This window comes from Anopheles funestus, chromosome 3RL (assembly GCF_943734845.2).
Source record: "Anopheles funestus chromosome 3RL, idAnoFuneDA-416_04, whole genome shotgun sequence".
Classification (NCBI taxonomy): domain Eukaryota; kingdom Metazoa; phylum Arthropoda; class Insecta; order Diptera; family Culicidae; genus Anopheles; species Anopheles funestus.
In genome coordinates, this window is record NC_064599.1 from 67376601 (window position 1) to 67398175 (window position 21575).

General features: G+C 40.2%; 2 protein-coding genes across 4 annotated transcripts; one reads left to right on the forward strand and one right to left on the reverse strand.

Annotated features, from left to right (window-relative positions):
- Positions 1-41: 41 nt before the first annotated feature.
- Positions 42-3148, reverse strand: LOC125770816 (synembryn). 2 transcript variants are annotated; one of them, XM_049440816.1, is made up of 5 exons: positions 2963-3148; positions 2784-2894; positions 2330-2691; positions 2088-2262; positions 42-2009 (listed from the first exon to the last, which is right to left on the reverse strand). In XM_049440816.1, the coding sequence occupies exons 2-5, from the start codon at positions 2862-2864 to the stop codon at positions 990-992; spliced, it is 1638 nt and encodes a 545-aa protein (XP_049296773.1). In that variant the 5' UTR covers positions 2865-2894; positions 2963-3148; the 3' UTR covers positions 42-989. The 2 variants fall into 2 exon arrangements, with proteins under 2 accessions (XP_049296773.1, XP_049296772.1); XM_049440815.1 differs by having other exon boundaries at positions 2784-3147.
- A 2895-nt stretch (positions 3149-6043) lies between these two features.
- On the forward strand, positions 6044-17466 carry LOC125770815 (zinc transporter 10). Of its 2 annotated transcripts, none has more exons than XM_049440814.1 (6): positions 6044-6720; positions 13727-13993; positions 15673-16303; positions 16365-16490; positions 16572-16750; positions 16826-17466. In XM_049440814.1, exons 2-6 carry the CDS (start codon positions 13805-13807, stop codon positions 17339-17341), a joined length of 1641 nt encoding a protein of 546 aa, XP_049296771.1. In that variant the 5' UTR covers positions 6044-6720; positions 13727-13804; the 3' UTR covers positions 17342-17466. The 2 variants fall into 2 exon arrangements, with proteins under 2 accessions (XP_049296771.1, XP_049296770.1); XM_049440813.1 differs by having other exon boundaries at positions 6045-6347.
- The last annotated feature ends 4109 nt before the right edge of the window (positions 17467-21575 follow it).

Here is a 21575-nt window from a genome sequence, read left to right on the forward strand (position 1 = left end):
TAAATCGACGGCATAGAATTAAATTCAACAAAAAGCATATGTAGCGTCACATAATTTAGGTATGTTTTATTATTGGCTGAAGTTGGCTGGAGATCCATGATTCGATATAAATACAACAGACTACAACATTCAGGAGTTACGAGATTAAAAAAACATAAAACAAAAGGCCCGAAAGCTCCTCCCCCTACCAGGTCTCCAAAACACAATAAATAACAACATCGAATGGCCGTTGGGCGTTTGGAGTGGCATATGGGCAGCGCAAACGCGTTGGTGATGTGAATGGAATATGGATAAACATGTATATGAATGTACCATCTATCTATCCGGGTGCTGGTTGCTTGATAAGCATGTTAACGTTTGTTCGCGCCGCCTCGAAACGCACGCTGTTTGGAATTATCGATCTCGCCGGGATAGTTTTCCCATTTTTGCCCTTTGTTTCGATCGTTCGAAAAACTTTTCCCTCCCCCCCCGACGGAAGCAGTACCTATTTTAAACACATTAATAATGCCCTTCTGCTTGGAACACAAATGCGTAACGACTTTACGGACAAAGAAAGTGAAACATTAAGTCTACACGTGTGTCTATCCGGTACCTATCCGGTAGGTCGAATATGTTTGGCAAATGTTGTGCAGAGAGAAGAAGAGAGAGAGATAGAAAGAGAGTTAGAGACGACGTTGTCCGGTGTGTCATTTACGGCGATGAATATTTGAGCTAAATAGTGTTTGGCATCGCTTTTGGTAGCCGTTTTGTATGTTGTTTCCTATCTTCATTTCGCTTCGTTTGCCGCCCTTCGGTAGATCGGTGATCGATCGGAAAATACTGCGGGGTTTGTTGAAACCATTGCACGCGCTTGAACCGGTTACCGATCGTGGTTAATAACCGGTACACCCAAAAAAAAAAAAAAAAAAACCACCCCGATGGGAAGGGTTCCGGGACAGTGGATAAATACTTCTGTTGCTGGAATGCAATCCCGCACGACAATGCGGTGCTTAAGTTTTTCGCTTGTGATCTCTCTGCTGTTCCGGTATTTCCTCCTGCAGCTCCATTATATGGTCCACCGGTTGCGGTCTACCGTCTTCACCGATTTTACACGGCTGTATTAAACCCTGGCGCTGTAGCTTGTCCATCAGCTTCACCAGCTCCATCGCTTCGTACTCCTTCTGCTCCTCGGACATACCCTCCAGTGGGTTCGGTTTCGGTGGTTCATAGCATCCGATCACCGGGTTGATGGCGTGCTGTATCTGTTTGTACTCCTCCGTATCGCTGTCCTCACTGTCCGACGAGTACTGTTCGCCTCCATTGCCCGTACGACCACCGAGCAGCCCGCGGTTGGCAAAAAGACCCGCCGCATTCCCGTACCCGGTGTACTTGATCATTCGGCCCACATTTTCCTTGCACAGGACAAACAGCAGCTCGGCCGACAGATCGGCAATCTGGGTGCACGGGCTGGTCAGCAGCGAGCACAGATGGTTCCGCAGCTCCTTACCCACCTCCGGACGATCCCGTACATCACGCAACGGTGGCAAAACGATCGATCGCACATACCGACGATGCACTCCGTCCGCTCGTACCGCCTTTATCAGCACGGTCAGTATCGGTGAGAGCATCTCGTATTGGTCGGATTTCTTTTCCGCTTTTTGGAAGTTTTTGCGCAGGAATTCTACCAGCACGTGCAGCACGTATACATTGTTACCTTCGAACGGTACGACAGTGGACGGATCGTTACCACTGTCGCCCGTACCCGTACAGTCGTGTTTTGCATTTAACGATGAAACGAGCTCCACATAGCAGCTTACGGGGACGCTCGTGAGTAGGTTGACGATGTTTGAGTGTAACAGTACGATTTTGTCCCGGTTCAGCGTACGGTAGAAGAACAGATCGTGCAGTACGGTTACCAAACGATGGAATTCGGTCGCTTCTTCCTCCTCCGGAACGAGATTGTTCGATGAGCGCACGGTTAGATTAAATAACACCTTCAGCACTTCATTGATTAGATCTAAATCTTTGTCCTATTTGATTAGAGGGAAAGCAGAGAAATTTGGTTAAGTAAAAGTTTCTCAAAGATACATCCCGCGATGGATACATACGCTGAATTCTTTAAATATTGCCGCTTGGCTCATGAACAGATCAAGCGTTTCCACCAGGTACACCAGTCCGTGCAGTTGATCGCGTACTTTGGCTCGTATATCACAATTGATCGCTGTCAGCAGAAACAGCAGCTTCATATCGAAATACTTGATATCGTATCCGTACGGTGCCTCCCTAAGAATTACGAACAAATCAACAAACGTGTATCACGCCACTGACAACTCACAGTTCCCATACGTACTTGTACATCTTAACGCGCCTAATGATACCCTCGGTGGAAGCATTGTTGAGACACATTTCCTGACACTTGGTGCTCTGGAATATCATATTGCTGAGACATTTGAGGGCTTCCACCTGGACCTCTTCGGGTGCGTCACACCCATCCGCGGGTCCGATACCGGCCAGCTGCAGTAAGCCGTCGAGCTGTTCCACGCTCACCGTTTCATTCAGATACGTCTTGTCGCGGGCAAGCACTTTGATGGCCATCAAACAATCGACACGGTGTGGCATGGACGGGTCCGCCAGGTAGTCGAACAATTTGTTCCATATGAGCACCCACTGGCCGGTGCTGGTAAAGTGCGTAAAGTTAAACACTTGGGAATTCTGAAAAATCAATTCGCCCCCCAAAAAATGGAATCCAAGATTGAGTAACGTGCAGATTCATACGCGCCCATGGGAATTACGTGCAATTTTACCTGTTTGTTGAATTTCACCAACGCTTCCTTCACCCGCCCGTACTCGCCGCTGAGCAAACAGTTTAAACTTTCCACATCCATCACGATTGTCGATGATGCAAACGTTGTAGTCTACAGCGGAGAGGATGCACTATTCTAGGTTAACTGACGACGCGCCTTACCGTAACCACGACCCGTACCTTTATGAATAAATTGGATTATCGAAGAGGTGTGTTGTAGAATTTGATTTTGGCCAAATCGATCGGTATCAAAACAAAAAAGCAAAACAAGCCATTGAGGTGTCAAAACAATGTCAACATGCCAATGCGAAGAAACGTCAGTTTGTGGTCAGGGGTGGCAAACGTTCGGAGGAATATAGAAAATTTTGAAATATGCGTTGCAAATAGTGAATGATAAGGCGCAAAAGATTTGCAAATATTTCCTTTGCTATGAAAACATGCATGAGAACTATATTTAAGCAAATTTTAATAGAATATAAGTTCTTCAAAAGACGCGATGAATTCCCATTATTTTTGTTCTTATAAAGTAGCTTATAAGTGGCAGAATGAAAAACGTACAAAATTGGAATCAACAGTCTAATTTTTTAGTTAGGTTTTTATTGAACTTTTTCACCTAAAGAAGTTCAAGCAATTGCACTGCTTAACACAGTGGAATACACAATAATAAATACATTGCACCTAACCATAAAACAACTAAAATACAGTTCCAGTGTCTTTCAGTTCCTCCCAAAAGTGTATGATAAAGTTTTAAAATAAAACTGTTCCAAAACCGAATCTTTTATCAATTCCCTCAGTTATTAAAGACGTTATTTGCTAGATTTTATCCCGAAATATGTTCCCCTAAGCATCGAGTTTGTAGGGAAACAGGTTTTATAACCAAACCAAAAAAACTTACGTCAGAGTGCTGAAATCCAGAACAAGTTTCGTTTTGTTCCCAAATACACTTTTCGATTTTAAATATTCTGATTGGCACCCATTCGCAAGATACGATCACGTTGGAGAAGAGAATACATAATCAGCGTTCAAAACCAGCCTAAGCATGTTAAGTGATAAGCAAGAAGTAAGATAAGCAGAAGAGATTTTTCAAAATCTCTTCGCCAGCATGATTCAAGCAATGATCTTATCCTTGTTAGAACATCCCTTTGGGTTGTATGTGTGATAGATATCCTATCTCACCCACACTGCTTCGAATAGGTAACAGAAATCCTCTACAAGAGAAGCATAAAGGAAACGAAAGAGGAGACGAAAGAGGACGCAAAAGAAGGACGCTTGCATAAATAGGAAAAACAATAGTGGAATGCAGTCTAAAGTGAACGTTCGAACGAAAAGTGCAAACTGAACTGAACAGCTGAAAAGTGAAACATTTTCTAACAAAGCAGTGATATTGTAAAAGATCAAGTGTGCTAGGGAGGTAATGTTCTGCGCGATCACGATCGATCACTTTGATGAGATTTGTTAGGAGATGTACATTAAGAGGTTGTGTATCAAAAGGAAATTCATTTGAATTTTTCACAAGTCACGATCACACCAAGCAATGTTTATAATGTTAGCTTGGCATTTAGAGTAAATCATATGAAGAAGAACGAAGAATTACAATCGTCACAACGATATTCTATTACAGTTTACGATCGTCACGTGACTAGCAACGCAGTCAGGTGTGTTGACACCAACGGTTGTAGTACGGTGACCGCGTTCTACACGACCTGAACATTCCTTGTGACCTTTTTTCCACCGATGATAAGCAGCATACCGTATCGTATTTCCACGATAAAAGTAGAGCCACGCGAGAAGTGTGCACTGTATGTAAAATAGATACCGAGTACAAATGATGTCAATGCTCGTGCTACTAACGGTTGGCCGATGATTGATCGTTCTATTCCCGCTGTATATGGAAAAAGCGCGAAATACAACAATTAGATCCATTTTGTGGGCTTATTCTTCTCCCAAATAGCAACAGCATTAATTATGTTAAATCAAAATAGAACCGACAAATAGAACCTGGTTAAATTTGGAGCTTGTGTGCGTAAACGCACGGTCAGCTGTAAAGGATTGGCGCACAATGTAGGGGTTTTCCCTCCCCTTCCAAGGGCGTTCGATGCTGCGTGTTGCGATGGAAACCATGGCGACCCAAGATGCCGTTATGTTTCCCTCCACGTTCTTGGTCTGTGTTGGGGCATGCTATTTTTGCTATAAGCATTTGAAATGTCCCCCTTGCTTTTGGTGGCGCACATTGTTTGGGGCATGTGTTTTCCACTCAACTGCCAACAGCTGTGAGATCGGTGAGATGTCACAGGAAAAGTCATGTGATCTTTTGCTTAGGAAAATCTCTTATTAGTTGTAGTGGAAGTAAATGAGAAATCTTTCTCGTTTTCTAGAAAAAAAAGTCCTTTATAAAAAAAACGCCCTCATAATGTCAGAATACTTTTCAAATGAGTGTTTTATTTTCTTTTGCAAAATCTTGAGAAGGGAAAAAAAGATTCCCAATCTACCTCTCCGCATATTTCACTTCAACTTGGAAAAAATCCAGAAATGGTTCTTCAACTTCAATATTTCATCCCTGCAAACCCTGCAACAGTTTAACTTAATACTGTACAAAAGTTTAACTTGTACTGTATTTGTTTGTTTTTTTTTTCAATTTGTGAACTATTTTTGTTTGAGTTGCTCACTCATCTATTACCAATTTTACTATTAAAACTAATTCACTTTGTATTGATGAATTTTGTTCGAATATTTTCTTTTTATTTTTAGTATTTTCTTCTTTTTCTTTTTGTTGAGTGGGTTCATTTTTAGTATAAAAGATTCTTCATTTATTTATTTTTTAGTTAATTTAGTTGAATCATTGATTTAAAAGTTGTTTAAGTCTGTAAGAACTATTCTTGTAGCGATCCAGATGAGATTCGATCACTAAACTTCGGTACATCAGACCAAACACCAAGACATGATACCATGGAAGAGCCATTACGATGGGTCGATAATAAACATTTCTTTTAAATAATTGAAATTTTGATTCGAAATTAAGATAAACATATACATAATACTTATAAAAAATTATAAATTATAGCCCTTTATTTTTAAATATTTAACATTTTATTCCATCAAACGAATAAACATTCGCTTACCATTGCATCTCTGGGAGGATTCGGTATCAGTGTCGGGAATCAAAATTCATACACACTTCAACAAATAACCGGCCGGGGTAGGAGTTGCTTGGTAAGGGGTGTTTTTTGGGGTGGTTGGGATAGACGCATTGGTGTGCGGAATTGCCGCCTAGTTTCACACGCGCTCGGTTTTGCCTCCGGCTATGGTCTGGCGATAACGCGCACCGTAACCGCGGCTCAGTTCGCATTCAACAAGTGACGGAAGCGGATGATCAACCCGGCGTTACCCATCGGTGATCGGTCGCACATGCACGAAAACCCGCACAAAGAGAAAAATCAAAACCCACGCGAAATATCGCTGTAAAATTGTGTTGGTGCTTTCCGTTTGACCGTGTTTTTTGGGGGTTGAAGTTTTTTGTTGTTGTTGTTAAATTTCCGTGCTGTGTTGCATTTCATCGAATGCTCGTGTTAGTATTTTTAGAATTTAAACTGGTTCATGAGGTAGAAAATAAGCGGTTTTACGTGTTTGTTGTCTAGTTTTTTGTTTGTTGTTAATGTGATGCTGCGAGATGTAAAGAGGAACGACCTGCTGTGCACGAAAAAGTGGATTTTAAATGTTGGAGAAAAACCAATTTTTCACACGATTATTTGAAGTGTATTGGTGTTGTTGATGCATAGTGTTAATAGTGCAACAATTTTTTTTGTTAAAACAAACTGCGAAAACCAATCCATTTCTTCTTCTTTCAACCGATTCCAGTGAGATAGAGTTAAACGCGTAGACAATCCTACTAGCCGGTCATAATCAGCCGGTCTTTTCTTTTTGTCGTTTGCGATGTGATCGTAAGTGAGAACAAAAAAAAAAGAGAAGAGGTTTCCATCTAATCTAAAATATTGCTACAAAGGTTTCCCATCTATCATATGGTTATGGATCCGATAAGAGTTATACAGTTGTTGAGTACGGAAAGATTGTTTATCGTTCGTCGATTAAATACGGATGGCCGATGTGTCGAGAGGAAGGGCGAAAGGGCAAAAGGGCCTCCAATCGATGGAAAGGGCTTTTGGGTAGCATTTTTTTACAAAGCGATTCCCATACTGTTTCGCAAGCTGTGAGAGGATTTTTAAAAAATTTTGGTTGAAAAAAAAGAATTCGATTTGTAAGGTTTATTTAGGATTTATTTAAAATCATTAAAAATTATAAAGGTTGTAAAATTAATTTATTAGTATAAAAGTTCTTCTAAATCTTATTCACAAAATTGTGTGCCAATATTATTAATGAACGATATTAAATACTGATAAGTAATGTTATAAAATGCATTTCCTTGTAATAGAAACACCACGCACCAATAACTGTGTGGTACTGAGGTGTTTAGCTTTTTCCAATGTTTTCGTTCAACGGTCAAATTTTCAACACGTGTGCATTACCACAGATTGTTAGCCGCGGTTATTCAGCAGCACCGAACGTGGAAAATGCTAAATCAGTGAACAAAAAAAAAACTCAAACTCCTTTCGTGTTTTGATGCATCCTTTCATTGGAGTCCCGGTTTGTTATCGCAATAAACGATCCGACAGCTTTCCGCCCTCTGCTACTTCCGAGTTTTCCAGCGTTAGTGTGCTACTCCGACGCCCTTTCCAAAGCAGGTTTTTGCAAATTGTGGGTCGGGCGGGAGAGTTTATGTACAATTATCTAACTATCCCACGCTTCTAATCTGACCGTGAGAGGTTTGATTTCCCTATCAACAGGTTAATGTGGGGTACAACGGTATGGTGATAAATCATCTCGCTAATTGAGTTGCGAATTTGACTGCCACGTGGTTTGGTGGTTAGATTGGATTAAGGTATCGAAAGTGAATGGTACAGTTGAAATTAGCACCTGGTTAATTATTGTACAATTTTTAATATTACATGTATCCTATAGATAAATTTGGTGAGAGTTTAGAAATGTGATGAAATATTTCTGAAATTGAAATTAAGTTTTTTGATTTCAATTTTTCTTGCTTTTTTCTAATTAATATTGAGAGATACAGAGTTAATTCAATGCAAATTGTATTTTTCGAAAATTTAGCATTTAGTGCTACTTTTCGTGAATGAAATTACGAAATTAATAATATTTTTATATGTACACGTATACCCCACAAATCGTGTAAAAAATTTTCGGAAATTTTTTCAAATATTTGAATTCCGATTTGCTTGAACTTTTTTCAGATGATCGTAACACAATTTGCTAGTATTAGGAGCTTATTTTTTATCCGTAAAATAACTACCAATTTCTTCTCCAAAGGCGGTATCTAAATATTCAACTTACATCATTTAGTTATAAACTAAAATTTTCATAAAGTGGTTCGATTTTGGGTGTTTAAGTTACATTTTTGAACTTCATTATTCACAATTTTTTTATTGTAATTATGATTATTGTCTTACAATTTTCGTATTGGGAATCTTTATATGTTATATTTTGCTTTTCCATAAATTGTGTCCCCTATTGTCATGAAATGGTAATGAAAAATGGTCCTTTTTGTTGAACCTCTGTGTGTGCCCCCTTTTATTGTGTAAAACTAGTTCTCCTGATCAATTTTAACTCGGATGGAGAACTGAAATTCCCAAGAATCGACAAAGCGGCGCATTGAATACAGTGCAATGGCTGACTTGAAGTGAAAAGTAATTTATTATTTTTAGTTTTTATAAAATTATTTTTATTTTTAAAATATTCTACTCTATTCCCATAAACTCTTGGCCATGAATTGTTTTCTTCCAGGGCTTGGAAGACAGTATATTTTAATCTCAAACAAATATGTCTAATAGGTCGTTAGCCGTCAATCACATGTCAGCAAACTTGATTTAACAAACGACAAACTTTAGCTCACCTCCACAATGGCGAAGGCGTTCGGCCGGTTTTTGGGTAAAGGCAACATCACAAGAAACACATTAATAAAATTAATAAATTCGATACCACTCAAAAGCTGGTGGGATGCGTAACATTGCCTCCGCTCCAATCTCAAGGTGAGTTGGAAAGTGAGAAAAGAAGACGAGCTCTATCCTCAAACGATAAAGAAGAGACCTCCAAAAAGCGCTTCACCTTGACCTCGTCTCCCTGTTTGTCCACTATTGGTGAGGTGTTTGTCCACCACCTTCGCATCCAAGTGGCTATCCAAGTGGGTCCATGATGAATCAACATTAGTCTAACCGCGCATGAAACGCGTATGGTGGGCTTTATCACGTTTATGGCAAAAGTCATTGACACCCCCAGAGGGTAGGGGCTGATTTGGGGAACATGACCGGTGTTGTGCGTGTCCTATTTGGGGCGCCGTCGACGTTGGCTGAATGCACAAACATGCAGTTGTAACCTTGGGCGCCTTATGCCATCAACCATTATTGGAACGGTTAAGCTCATCGATTGACCCGATTCGTGGCAGACCCATTAAGCGGGGGCTTAGAGCGTTTAAATGTCCTCTTTTTTATCGTTTTCCACTTAAACGAAAGAGCGAAAGTGTCCACGTATGTTTTCACTGTCGACCTTCGTGTGGGTGCGTGATGAGATTGCACTAACTGCTATAAGGAATGTGATTTATGCAATATATTGTTATACGTTTTATAGCTCATTACTTTCAACGCAGGAGAACAAGGACACAATAAGCCATTAGAATTGAATATGGACAATCAATAATAGACAATAAATCATTTGTTGAAAGAGTGAAGAAATTGATTCATTCACATTTTTTTAAACATGTGATTACAACATTGTGACGTCACGAGAAATAATTTCTATAAAGAAACGTTTTATTTATGGCAAGACTGAAGGAGGTCACTCGAGTCACAATGACATACAAAACTTTTTTTTAAACACTGAAATGAACATCTGCGAACAAAGAACACTTTCTTTCGTCATTTAAAACTTTTTTCTTCTTTCACGGCGATTTGCGTCGCTTTTTTACGCTTGAACTTGGAACAATCTGGCTAAAAAGGAATCCGTCAGCTGTTCGATTAGCAGTACATTGGCATCCGCTTTTATGGCCTAGGTAAGGGTGCTAAGTGAGGAAAATTACCATGTTTAGACGTTTGTTGGGGACTTTATTTGAATAAAAATTTAGCCATTTTGGTCGTGCTTGATGCATCATTCCGGGTGGCAATACATTTGGCACGTGCTATTTTAAGCAGCTCTTTACAGCACGTGAAAATGTGGATTCGTTGACATGACTCTATTTCCGTAAACCGATCGTGCAAATCGTTTTGAACAGTAGGTACATGATCGCTTTAAAAAAATGCATGGCAGTAGCTCATTGTTGTATATATGTAGGGGTATCAGAACGATACAAAGATGCTGATATTATCCAATTTCGCTATGGAGCGTGAACTCGATTGAGACACGATCGGGGCATCATTGTGGGCGAATAGTTCCGATTAGGGTCAGTTGATGGAAACGCAAACGTACCGGTACAAGGTTGATTGTTGCTTGAGTTTAATCGATTTTTTTCGCATCTGTGTGCTATTGCTCCACAAAACGTGGCAAAGAGTTTTATGGCTGTCAGTCATGGAGGTTGGGATCAGTTGGGTAGGAGATAACTGTTGCAGAATTTTAAATCAATGGAATGATCTTTTGCATGCACACACACACACACAAACCGCTAGTGGGTGTGTTGTGTAACACGAATTGTGTGTAGAAATGGGGGAAACAAACTGATGACAATAAGTTACAATTTCAACAGGTTGGTAAATTGACTTTTTGTTTTATTGCATAGATTTATTCCTCCAGTGACACAAATGGTGTGATGTGTTATGAGCTCGATATAGATTGATTATGTGCATAATTTACTATTTTTTACATGTAATGGTCAAATGGTTCACATGTGAAAAATAAAACCGCCCGAGGTTAGTGATCTCCCACATACTGTTCTTGTGTGCATTACGAGACTCTGAGGGAATAACTATGACTATGAGGGTGTCAAGTTATTTTTTTTAAATCGAATTTTCTGTATGAGAAGGTTAATGTTCAAGGCGAAAGATCAATGTTTTGTCATCAGCGTTCCTTGCTAAAAGCGTTTTGACTGAAGTTTCTAACGTAGAGCTGCGATTTAATCAACCGCTCATAATAGATAACCGGCGACAGTTCCCACCAAACATGTGGATCAATTTGCAATGTGTTATATAGCTCATAATAGATAACCGGTGACAGTTCCCACCAAACAAGTGGATCAGTTTTCAAGGTCCCGGTCATTTAGTAGGTGGATAGTAGAAGTCGTTACAGCTTGCCAGAGAGACCATTACTTTGAGATCTTATCTGGAGAGATCAAACGATACCACGAATTCGCACTTTCCAGGATAACAACAGCTTCGAAGATTGAACCTTCACAAAAACCTACCTACCTAACCTAACCTACCTTCACAAAAACAAACACCAATTATTACACCAACATCTACCAAAAAAATCCAATTAATCAGATGTTGAGTATTTGATAGTGGATTCCGATAAGTAGCTCGCAACAATTAATCTTACCACTACGAAATGGAAATCCGGAGTGGAATCGTGAATGAAAATCTGGAGACGACTAACCAGATTCGGCTCCGAAGTCGACTGCAATGCCGGGAGTTGAATTCGGAGTTTACTCCGGATCAGTAAGAAGATGGCTATCGGGGCTACAAAGTTAGAAGTCACAAAAAGAAATTAAATATGTGTTTGTTGTGAAAAGCTCTCACAACAAACTAACAAAAATGACCGAAGATCAACATTAGCTACAGCTGTTAAAATGATCTATTTGATGCACAAAGAGTTACAGTTTGCATTGTTTTGTTCGTACCATTTAACACAATGATACTAGAGTCTCATCAACAACACGTCAATATTTCAAATGCCACAAGCATTGACTTTGTATGTACCGTAAATGTTTATTTTTACCTTTTTCCAGAGCAAATACTGCAATTAAAAAAAAACTCATACGAGCAAAACCCGCTCGTTTACATGCTAATCTTACGGTTAATGGAATGGTTTTACGTTCCGATTAAACCCAGCAATTGTACGCTGGTTCGCGCATCTCTAGCGTGTGCAAGATGGGCTTTATCACTTTCGTACCGGTGTAAACATAACACACGGTACCAATCTTCTCTGGTTGGTCTCGTTGGTTCCTATTCCGTTGCCATTGTGGCTTTTGCGTGATAAGGGTGTCTCCCGGCTTGTGACAAAACCGTCACAATTTGATTTTCCCTCATAAATTAATCCAGCATGCACGGGGTGTCTCGGTAGCGAGGACAGTTAAAATGATAACAAAGCGAACAGTATATTGATGGTAATTTGTAAGCTTTTGAAAATTAAAGCCCAGAGATATCACGTACTAGGCCAGGGTTTTTTTTGTTGCCAATGCACAAATGGGTGGGATGATAAATAAAGGTGAAGGTGGTACGACACGATAAAGAGTAGTGCAGTGAGCAAACGGAAAGGTGGCTCATTTGAAATATGCAAATAATATTTTATAGCTCAATTTCTTCTTTTTTTTTAATACAAAATAAACCTTCCTACTTACCTGACATCCAATTTGAACCGCACAAGAGCTAAAGCGTATGTGGCATCTTCGATGAACAATTTCTCCTACTACAACTACTAACATCAGACACACTTATGCGCTCAGTTGAGACAAATTTGTGTTGGCAAACGTTTCCGACCTTATCATCGCCATGTTTACGCCCCGGTGAGCATGTCGCACACGATTAGCGAAAGTGGATTGCGCTCGACGGCCAGTTTCCTACCGTTCTATGCGTATCCGACCCCATCCAAGTGGGAAGCATTCATTATTCAATTGAGCTATTGTGCACTGGGGGTCGGGTTTTGAAGCTAACGAACAGACTCTAGTGCTGCAGACACACGAACCCTATTTATTGTCGATAATCCAAACCGCGCTAACGACCGTTATCCGTTATGCGAGCTCGTCAAAAATGTTGCTTCTCCCTTCTTTGCCGGCACGCAAGTCACGTTGTGCTTATTGGTGTGGTTAGAAGTGTTCTGTTCACTTAGTTACTTCATTAAGCATTAACTAGAGCTGCTATACTGAAGAATGCTGGTATTTAAGGTTTAAAGTGCGAAACGGCCCATAATGAATTTGATTTATTTATTGAGCGCAAAAGCACATGTGCGTTGTTTTGCGGCATATTGTTTATGCAGCAAATTTATAATAAAAAAAAAATCCAATCAAAATATTATTGACTCCCCACTGCGGTGTTGTTTATGCAAATAACTTGTTTAGTCTGATGACCAGGCATAGTTTGTTCGGTATGTTTGTTGTTTTGTTAATTTTCTTCTTCCTTTTATTTGTAACTTTGTACATGAAATTGGACATCAAACAAAACAAAAATTACAACTGTTTTTTTTAACTTTTTTCGGTAGTGTACTTCAACCTTCTGAGAATGGAGTTTACGTATCAAATACTTAAATAAAAGCCAAACAAAAAAAAAGCCACCGAAACAAGTAAATAATACGAACAAAAAAAAAAGAGGTATGAAAACTGGTTTTCTGGAAGAAAGAGCCAGAATAAAACACAATTAAAATAAACCCTCAGGAATCCTGCCGGGAAGGGTTCTCAACCAAAAAAAAACAACCAAGAACCAAGGGGGATCCTTCGTTAAAATATGGCAAGTGGGCAAATTTTCTGCGAAACAAAATTCTGATTTATGCAACCTTCATTAAGCTAACTTCAAGCTGAGCAGTATGATTGAAGCGACTTTAGCACGTGATGCTTATTTATGGTCTTCCAATTTCGTGTAACTGGTTACATTTTATTTTGGGGAGAAGAGTTTTCAATGTGTGAGACAAATAAATTGTTGAATTAAAATAAAATACATTTTTGGAAAATATTTTTCGTTTTAGGATCTAATGAAGAGGTGCCGGAATAAGTGGTTTTGTTTGTGAAAGTGTGTGTGAGTGTGTTGCTTAAAGTGCTCCAAAATGCCGATGAAGGAGTGGATCTATCGGTTGCAGCCAGTGCAACTCTACATTGTATTAGCCCTTTCGTCAGTTTACTTTCTGGTGCAGCTATTTCTGAGTCACGTTTCTCACTCGCTGGTACTGCTCGTCGCTTCCTATCATATGCTGTGTAACATCATAGCCCTCACAGGCTGCATTTTGACCATTAAGGTAAGTTGAGGTTCAGATTGTGCCACTAGTGCAAATGTCGATGTTAATATTATTAGTTTGAATACCTCCTGGTCGACTTGAAGAAGAAGTGTGCAATGGATTAAACTATTAAGTATTCATTTTCGGTACTCCGTATGTTTGCTTACCCCATTACGTGCTTCGTTATGACATTATTGACACTTCGAGTGACTGATTAAATTTACGATCGAATACGACCGATAAGATGCGGCACTGGTTGGGATCTGCATTAGCAATTAAGGCAGATGTTCACCTTCAGCGATGGGTGGAATAATTGATGTGGTCCAATTGGAACCAGTTCCAGAAGTTGGCTTGGCATTTGCAAGCCACCCGTACACTGCCGGACACGATAATCACAATGTAAATCAAGCAAGAGAACTGCGCGGGAGGAAAAAATCGCACACAAATCCTCCTAACCATTGCTAATAAATGTAGTATGCAATCGGGAGGTATTCGAGCTCGTTGGGTTTTAGTAGTTAGCGTATCCGAAGGGTGGCCCCTTGTAAATTATGGCCTGACTTTCGCTTTCATACCACGGTGCAATGTGCAAAACCGACAAACCAACATTAAAGATTGAAGGCGCGTGGCATTTGTTTGCGTTTGTCGACTCATAATGAAAACGCATCGTAGCTGGGAAGTATGGCAATCATTTTCCACTTCGTCTCATACTGGCACTCTGGTTGTAATTTAAAAAAAAAACAGTGGGAAAAGGGTAAGCACAGATGCATTACTGCACCACGAGTTGCATTTGTGCGATTTCATCCTACCGTATTGCTATGTGTGTTTTTTTCTTTTCCGATTCCGCTTCTCCCTACTGCTCTCTGTGCATTTGCGGCAGCGGCACTTGAAGCGATAGAAATTATGCACCCATTATCAGTGGGGTGGCTTTGTTTTGCATCACAACAATGCAACCTCATTTCTCTATCCGATGAATGGGAAGGAAAGCGTTGCGATAGAAACTAGGAGAAGAATTTAAGAAAGAAACATTGGAAAATATTGCAAACTGCTATACAGAAGGTGAAAATAGGCTGCGCTGCACATTGCATAACCTGCGGGCGTTAAGGGCAGTTGATAGTAAATGAGAGTACATCGTTGGCATTCTAGTTGCAACTTTGTTTGGTTATGTTTTGTGCTTTTCAGAGTAGCTCCTGTTTTTTTAGATAATTTTTAAACATTTTTTTATGTTTTCTACCGTAAAAATACTTCACCTCATTAAAATGAGCTTCATTTACAGCCTAAATTCCTTTAGGTAAAATAAAAATACTTAAACAGATAATTGTATTGAAAACAATTGATCACACTAGAAGAATTAAATAGCAACTATGCAATTTCAAATCCATCACAGATCGCGTTTTTCCCAAGTACCACACTTATGCTGGTGCTTCCAAGGTTGATTGATCCGGATAGGGCCCTCGTTAGGTATAGTTATCGCTCACTAGATATTGCTTACCAGCATTATCGGTTAAAGGCTTATGTAATGAGATTGGAAACCCCCCCCCATCCGATTACAGCACAGCAACTGCGTCAACGAGCAAATATTAATTGTCTATTGTACTGCCATCAAAAGCGATAATAGCACTTTACGCACACTCCGATAGTGTCTGGAATTGTCTGGCTGTCTGGTTAATTGTTTTCTTTCCCATTTTGATTCTTTTGGACAGAAAAGTGCCATACCGTCTGGACGGGAAGGTTTGAAGCAGGAAGCACGTTCGATCTCGCAACAGCTTGCAACAGGCGATGGGTTGGAAAAGTTTGCGGAAGTTAGTCAAGGCACGACGGACGGCAGTAAAATCAGCTCGGATGACGGGCCAAAGGGTGAAGAATCGCCGCAGGAGATCAAGAGTAAGGTGAAGGTGAAAGCAAGACAAGCGAGAGAAAGCACGCTGAAGAACACATTCGGCTGGACACGGATCGACATCCTAACGATGCTGGTAGTGTGCATCTTTATGGCGTCGTTTTGTTTCTCGGCAATCATCGAAGCACTGCAGACACTTTCCCACATCCATCATCAGGATGCGATGCATTTTCCGGCTCACATCCTCGTGCTCGGTGCGATGGGTTTGATACTGAACGGGTTCTGCTATCTACTGATCGGTGGGTACACGTACCATCAGGGAAGCTTCCTGTACATCACATCGAGCGGTAATGTAATACTGGATCACGTCATCACGGGGGACGGTGTGCGTAAAGGTAATCGACGCCTTTCCGGGTCGAGGAAACAAGTCTCGCCGGCACAGCTTCGTGACCAATCGAAACGTCAGAGCGTTCGTGAGCTGATGCGAGATATCTGCAGTAAGTTCTTGTAAAACATTCACTTCCAATGAGAAAGAATCTAATCCATACTTATTTGCAGGTATTGTGATGGTCATTATTTGTTCACTGATCGTGTACTACACTACGGAAGAAACGGCCAAGTTTGTGGATCCAGCGCTTTCGATTATTTCTTGTATTATCCTCCTAACCCTAAGCTATCCGTACAGTAAGTAACACCCGAAAGAAGTTATTTCTAGAGGAGTATGAAATCTTTGTACTGACCTGTTTCCAATATACTCTCCAACAGTGAAAGAATCGGGAATGATCTTGCTCCAAACTATTCCCGATACGATCGACATCGAAATCTTCAAGAAAACACTTCTGGAAGGTTTTAGGGATATAGTGAGTGTGCATGATCTTCACATTTGGCAGCTAAGTGGTAATCAATACATCTCAACGGTGCACATTATCTTTGACAACCCGAAGGTAGGTTATCAAGCTGTACAACCCTCAACATAATGGAGTACGTTCATTAATATAAGTATTGGTAACTTGTTTCAGGTGTATCTCAAGATCCATAGTGATGTCATCGAGTTCTTCCAAGAGCAGGGTATTAACCAGGTCACCATACAGCCCGAGTTCAAGATGACAGGAGAAAGGGGCACCCTTGGGAACGGTAGCGAAGGTTGTTTGATCCAGTGTCGAACCATGGCCCAGTGCGCTAGTCTAACGTGTTGTGATACGTTGTCACAAGAAGGAGCCTCAAATGTGGCTTTATTGACGGAAGTGATCGATCAACCAAAAACCGATGGAACGGTTGAGCTGGAAGGTAGCGAGGTCATTCAAATGAATCCCTTACCGATGGCAAATGCTGGCCCGGAGCTTAGTACCACTCAAGTGGCCGTAGTTGCATGTGAGTCAATGACCACTGAAGCAGGGGAAGGTGATAACCACAAGCTAGCGAAAGACGGCCCGCCTGAAGCAAACGGTGAAGAGAGCACCGACACAGCCACAGTACAAATAAGCCCAGTTAAGACTGAATCTGAACAGCAAGTGGAAGGTGATAAGGGCACGTGAACAAGAGTATTGCCAGCTGGCAGCTAACGTACAGTACACAGAGCCAGTACACTCTTGACTTCATTGTCGAATCAAATGATTCGATTGTATTTTAATTATATCGTTTACTTCCGTGCGAGAGAGAGAGTGTAACAAATTAGTGGGTTTAAAAAATTGCGTAGTTAGAAAAAGATTGTTCCAAAACATTCGCTCCTTTATCGAGCGGATTGCCATATTGCTTATTATGCGAGAAATTGTCGAAGTTTGTGGTTGTGTGGTTAGAAAATGTAAAACTGCATTTTACTACGAATAGAGTTAAGAAACGTTTTACTAATAATGCCAAAACAAGCAAAGTTTAATTTTGGTTTGTAGAAAGAAAATTGATAGTTTTGAAACGTTGTCGAGCAGTTCAAAAATATTCCAGCACTGGCCGCTGTGGCTTGCACATTGCATACTTTGAGGCGTAAACATAATTTTCGCTCCAAACTGCAGTGTTAGCAGAATGATTATGTCTACGAATTTATCAGCGGTTTTCGTGTTAAAAGGTTAAATTCCTTCACGTGCAACTTTTGTTTTCTTTTTGGGAGCATGTTCAACCATTCGATGCATTAAAATTAATGTACCATTGTGCATAGTTGGCACTACTGTGAAAGGCGGGGGGTGTAAGAATTTATACCGTCAGTTCTAACGGCATCCCCCCAAGCTGCCCGTCAAACATTTGCCAAAAACTGTACGCTAAAAATGGTTCCGTTCCGTGCATAATGAGATGGCTTTTTTGCCGCAGACCTGATCCAAACTCTCGGGACCAAAAGTTTAGGACCAGATGCTCCCACTGGTCTGGTCTAATTGCTCAATTATGTAGCGCCAAAGGTTTTCGGAAGGGTAATTGAAAGCTTACCTTCTGTGGCGATTGGAAAACATTGCCGGTGGCGTGAAACGGCGGTAGTCGCAACTGTTACGCCGTGCAGTACAGAACGTTCGCTTTCGGTTCGGACGGGATAGCCCGCCGGTAAGCAATATCGCACCGTAGCCGGGGGTTATTGAAGTACTGAACTCTGGCAAGCGAGAACGGTCTATAAATTGCGCTCGTCTACTTCATACTGCAGACGTATCTTTATTTGGTGCAGTCTAGCGTTTGCTAGGGGCGGGAAGAGCGATACGAGTTAGAAACGGCTATGCAAGACGCACGTGCCCGACAGGATACAACATCAAAACCCGTTGAAAAACGGATACCGTTAACGGTTATTGCGCTGTTTTTCGAGCGCACAACCCAACACACGTAAAAGATCTCATCACTAGGAGTTTACGGGTTTTTTTTCAGCTTACTTTTATTTTTCTTGCACACGTAAAATTTCCCAACGCTAGCCACACATGGTTTGACTTTTGCGCTATTGCAGGATGCCGTTTAGATGCGATCGTTTCAGGGATGCAATTTAGCCCAAAACAGGCAGGTGCATATGGTTCGGTTAGTGTGTTTTGGCTTGCGATGTCGACCACGGTATTTTTTTTTTGGGTGGGAACGGTTCAGTTGGGTTCAGCTAGTGTCGAAACGATATGCCCGTTTAAGGGAATCGGGGTATTATTATAAGCTTTTACGAGCATGATAGGAGTTACTTTAAGTATTGGTTTCGTTTAACCAAACGTTGATACTATTAAAGAGTTTTTGATGAAGCTAATGGAAGTTTTTGATAAGGACAAAGAAAATTTTCTTTATAGTCTTTTCTATTTAAAATCTTTTATTATATTGGGTAGTTAGTTTAAATTTTGAAAACTCAAAATATTTAAAGGAACATCCTTTAAATTGTTGACAATGAGAAGAACAACACAATGAGTCTAAAGATTTTAAACTAATTCTTCTTATTGAGTAAACCTAACATTAAATCCCTCCAACAATGGAATACGTTTTCCACGAACTGTATTAATTATGATTATGAATAGGTCATAACAAACATTAGAAGGAAATGTTTGCATTTCAGCAAATCAGAACCTTTCCATGAGCTGATGAAATGGGTTAGAGCGCAGAACATGTAAACATTAGTAGTACTGTTTGATTATGACATGGTTCATAACAATGGCAAACATTGGTACATTTGATGGAAAGTGTAATAATCATAATCATCAACATCAAACCTTCAAGCTCAATTCCGATGAATTCCTGTTTCCATTGATTACGCCCGCCGAAATGTAATCAGACAGCTTTTCTGCTAATGTCTATCACAACCATCGCCAGAGAATGCTCGTGATTTGCATTTGATTTGAAATAGATGAACGTGTATATTTATTGTACTAGTATATGATTAATAGCCCACTCGAACGATACGAATTGAACCGGATAATTTATTAATGTTTCTAATAATTAATCTTATTAAGTATCAAAAAATGATAAATGGGGGACAGTTATACGTACGCACCAAAAGCACAAAACAACGGTCCCCGGAAACTTCCGAGTGATGATCAATTATCACAATGAATATTCAATTTCATCTCTCTTACACTACATTAAACCCAACGCCGCACAGCTTCACGGATATTGATTGTATTGAAATCAATACGCACGTTTTTTGGGGTTTTAAAAAGAATAAAAAAACTTCACTCCAACAGCAAAGCAAAACAAAAACAGAAGGAAGTAGACAAAGATTAGCAAACATTACCAACCGACCCCGTTCCTTGCAGCATCTGTCCGAGAGCGTGTCGATGAAAAGTTTAATCGAGCACTAAATTGACACCTGTATTGATCGTTTCGAGCGTTAAATGGCGGTGAAACTTTCGTGCCAGTTTTGTTCTGTTTTTCTGGTTTTCTCTATTTTGTTTACCTCCGCACGGGTCTATCCATTCCTCCAGGATCGGGCTAAACGGTGAAAGTGAATCTCCAAAAAAGGAAAAAAAAACACCCTACGCCTACCATAACCGAACTGCGGTGTATTAATTATTCACGTCAATTTTCCTCGACAGTGCGCCACGGTTCGCTTGATGGAAACGCGTGCAGATGAAAGCAAAGCGTGCATTTGTGTGGAAAATGTGCTCCGCCTAGATATGGGACCCTCTTTGTTTGTGGATAAGCTTGGACCGATCGATTTGCTCGGGTTGGGATGAGATTTAATCAATTTTTGGGATATTCTAACGCCCATTTTTTAGTGGATGGTTTGCAAATGGAGTGAAAAACTGTTTGGTACGCTTGCAGGTACGGTTTGGCGATGAAAGATCAATTAAATCTGCTCGATACAGACGGTTCAATAAATTTAGGATTAGTTTTTTTTATTGTGTAATTCGATCATGCTGTACATTCATGATATAAATAAATATTTTCAATTAGCTTAGAGAATGAGTGTATTTTTTACATAAAGTACTATCTTTAATTAAAGTAGAGTAAAGACATTTGATTAATGCATAAGACTCTTCTCATATCCATCGATAGGTAGGAATACATAACGCCTAAAAGTATGCAAATAATGCGTTTAAGTGCGGCGCAAACGTTTCGGCAGGAGCGAATCATTTTTGTTCAGATTTCCAATACATTTATGTGTATTGTTGAGACAATTAAATATTCCATATCTTTTGTCTTTAATACTCTATCTTTGATGTATTTAATTTAACTAAATTTAAAGACGTAAGACTCTCCTCAGAGGTACGCTGATAAGTAGTGTTTGAAATTCGCAGCGCCTAAAGTTATGTAAATGTTACATTCAAGTGCGTTGTTTAATAGGTGAACACGGTGTTTAGAGGTCGGTCGAACTATCTACATCAGAGGGCAACATTGTAATAACACGTGGAAAGTCTTACAATTTAAAAAAAAACCCAATTATTTCTCTCAAGAATTCAAAATTTAATAAAAGCCAAAAAAATATTAACAATAAAACAAACACGTGACAAAGGTTCCTCATATGGTGCCAAAACTTTGAAACTCTTCACCAGTAAAAACCATCGCCTTTTTTATCAAATTACAATCCCCATGAGATTTCACGGCCGAAGATGAAGTGTGACATCCACAGATCCTAATGCGATTGAAGTGAAAAGTAAACGTCAAACATAACCAACCTGTCAAAAAGTGTAAAACGCAAACGGGAGCATCGTTCGAGATCGGGGATTCGCTCAATTGCACAGCGCCTTTTTCCTGTTCATGCTGGCCTGGTATATGGTTGAAAGCACCCCCGTTTGACAAAAGCTTACCGAAATGAAGTGGAAAAACTGAAGCTGGAGAACTGGTACTCTGCGGAATTGAAGGATTTGTAGCGGTGAGTTTATCGCCGTAAACAGA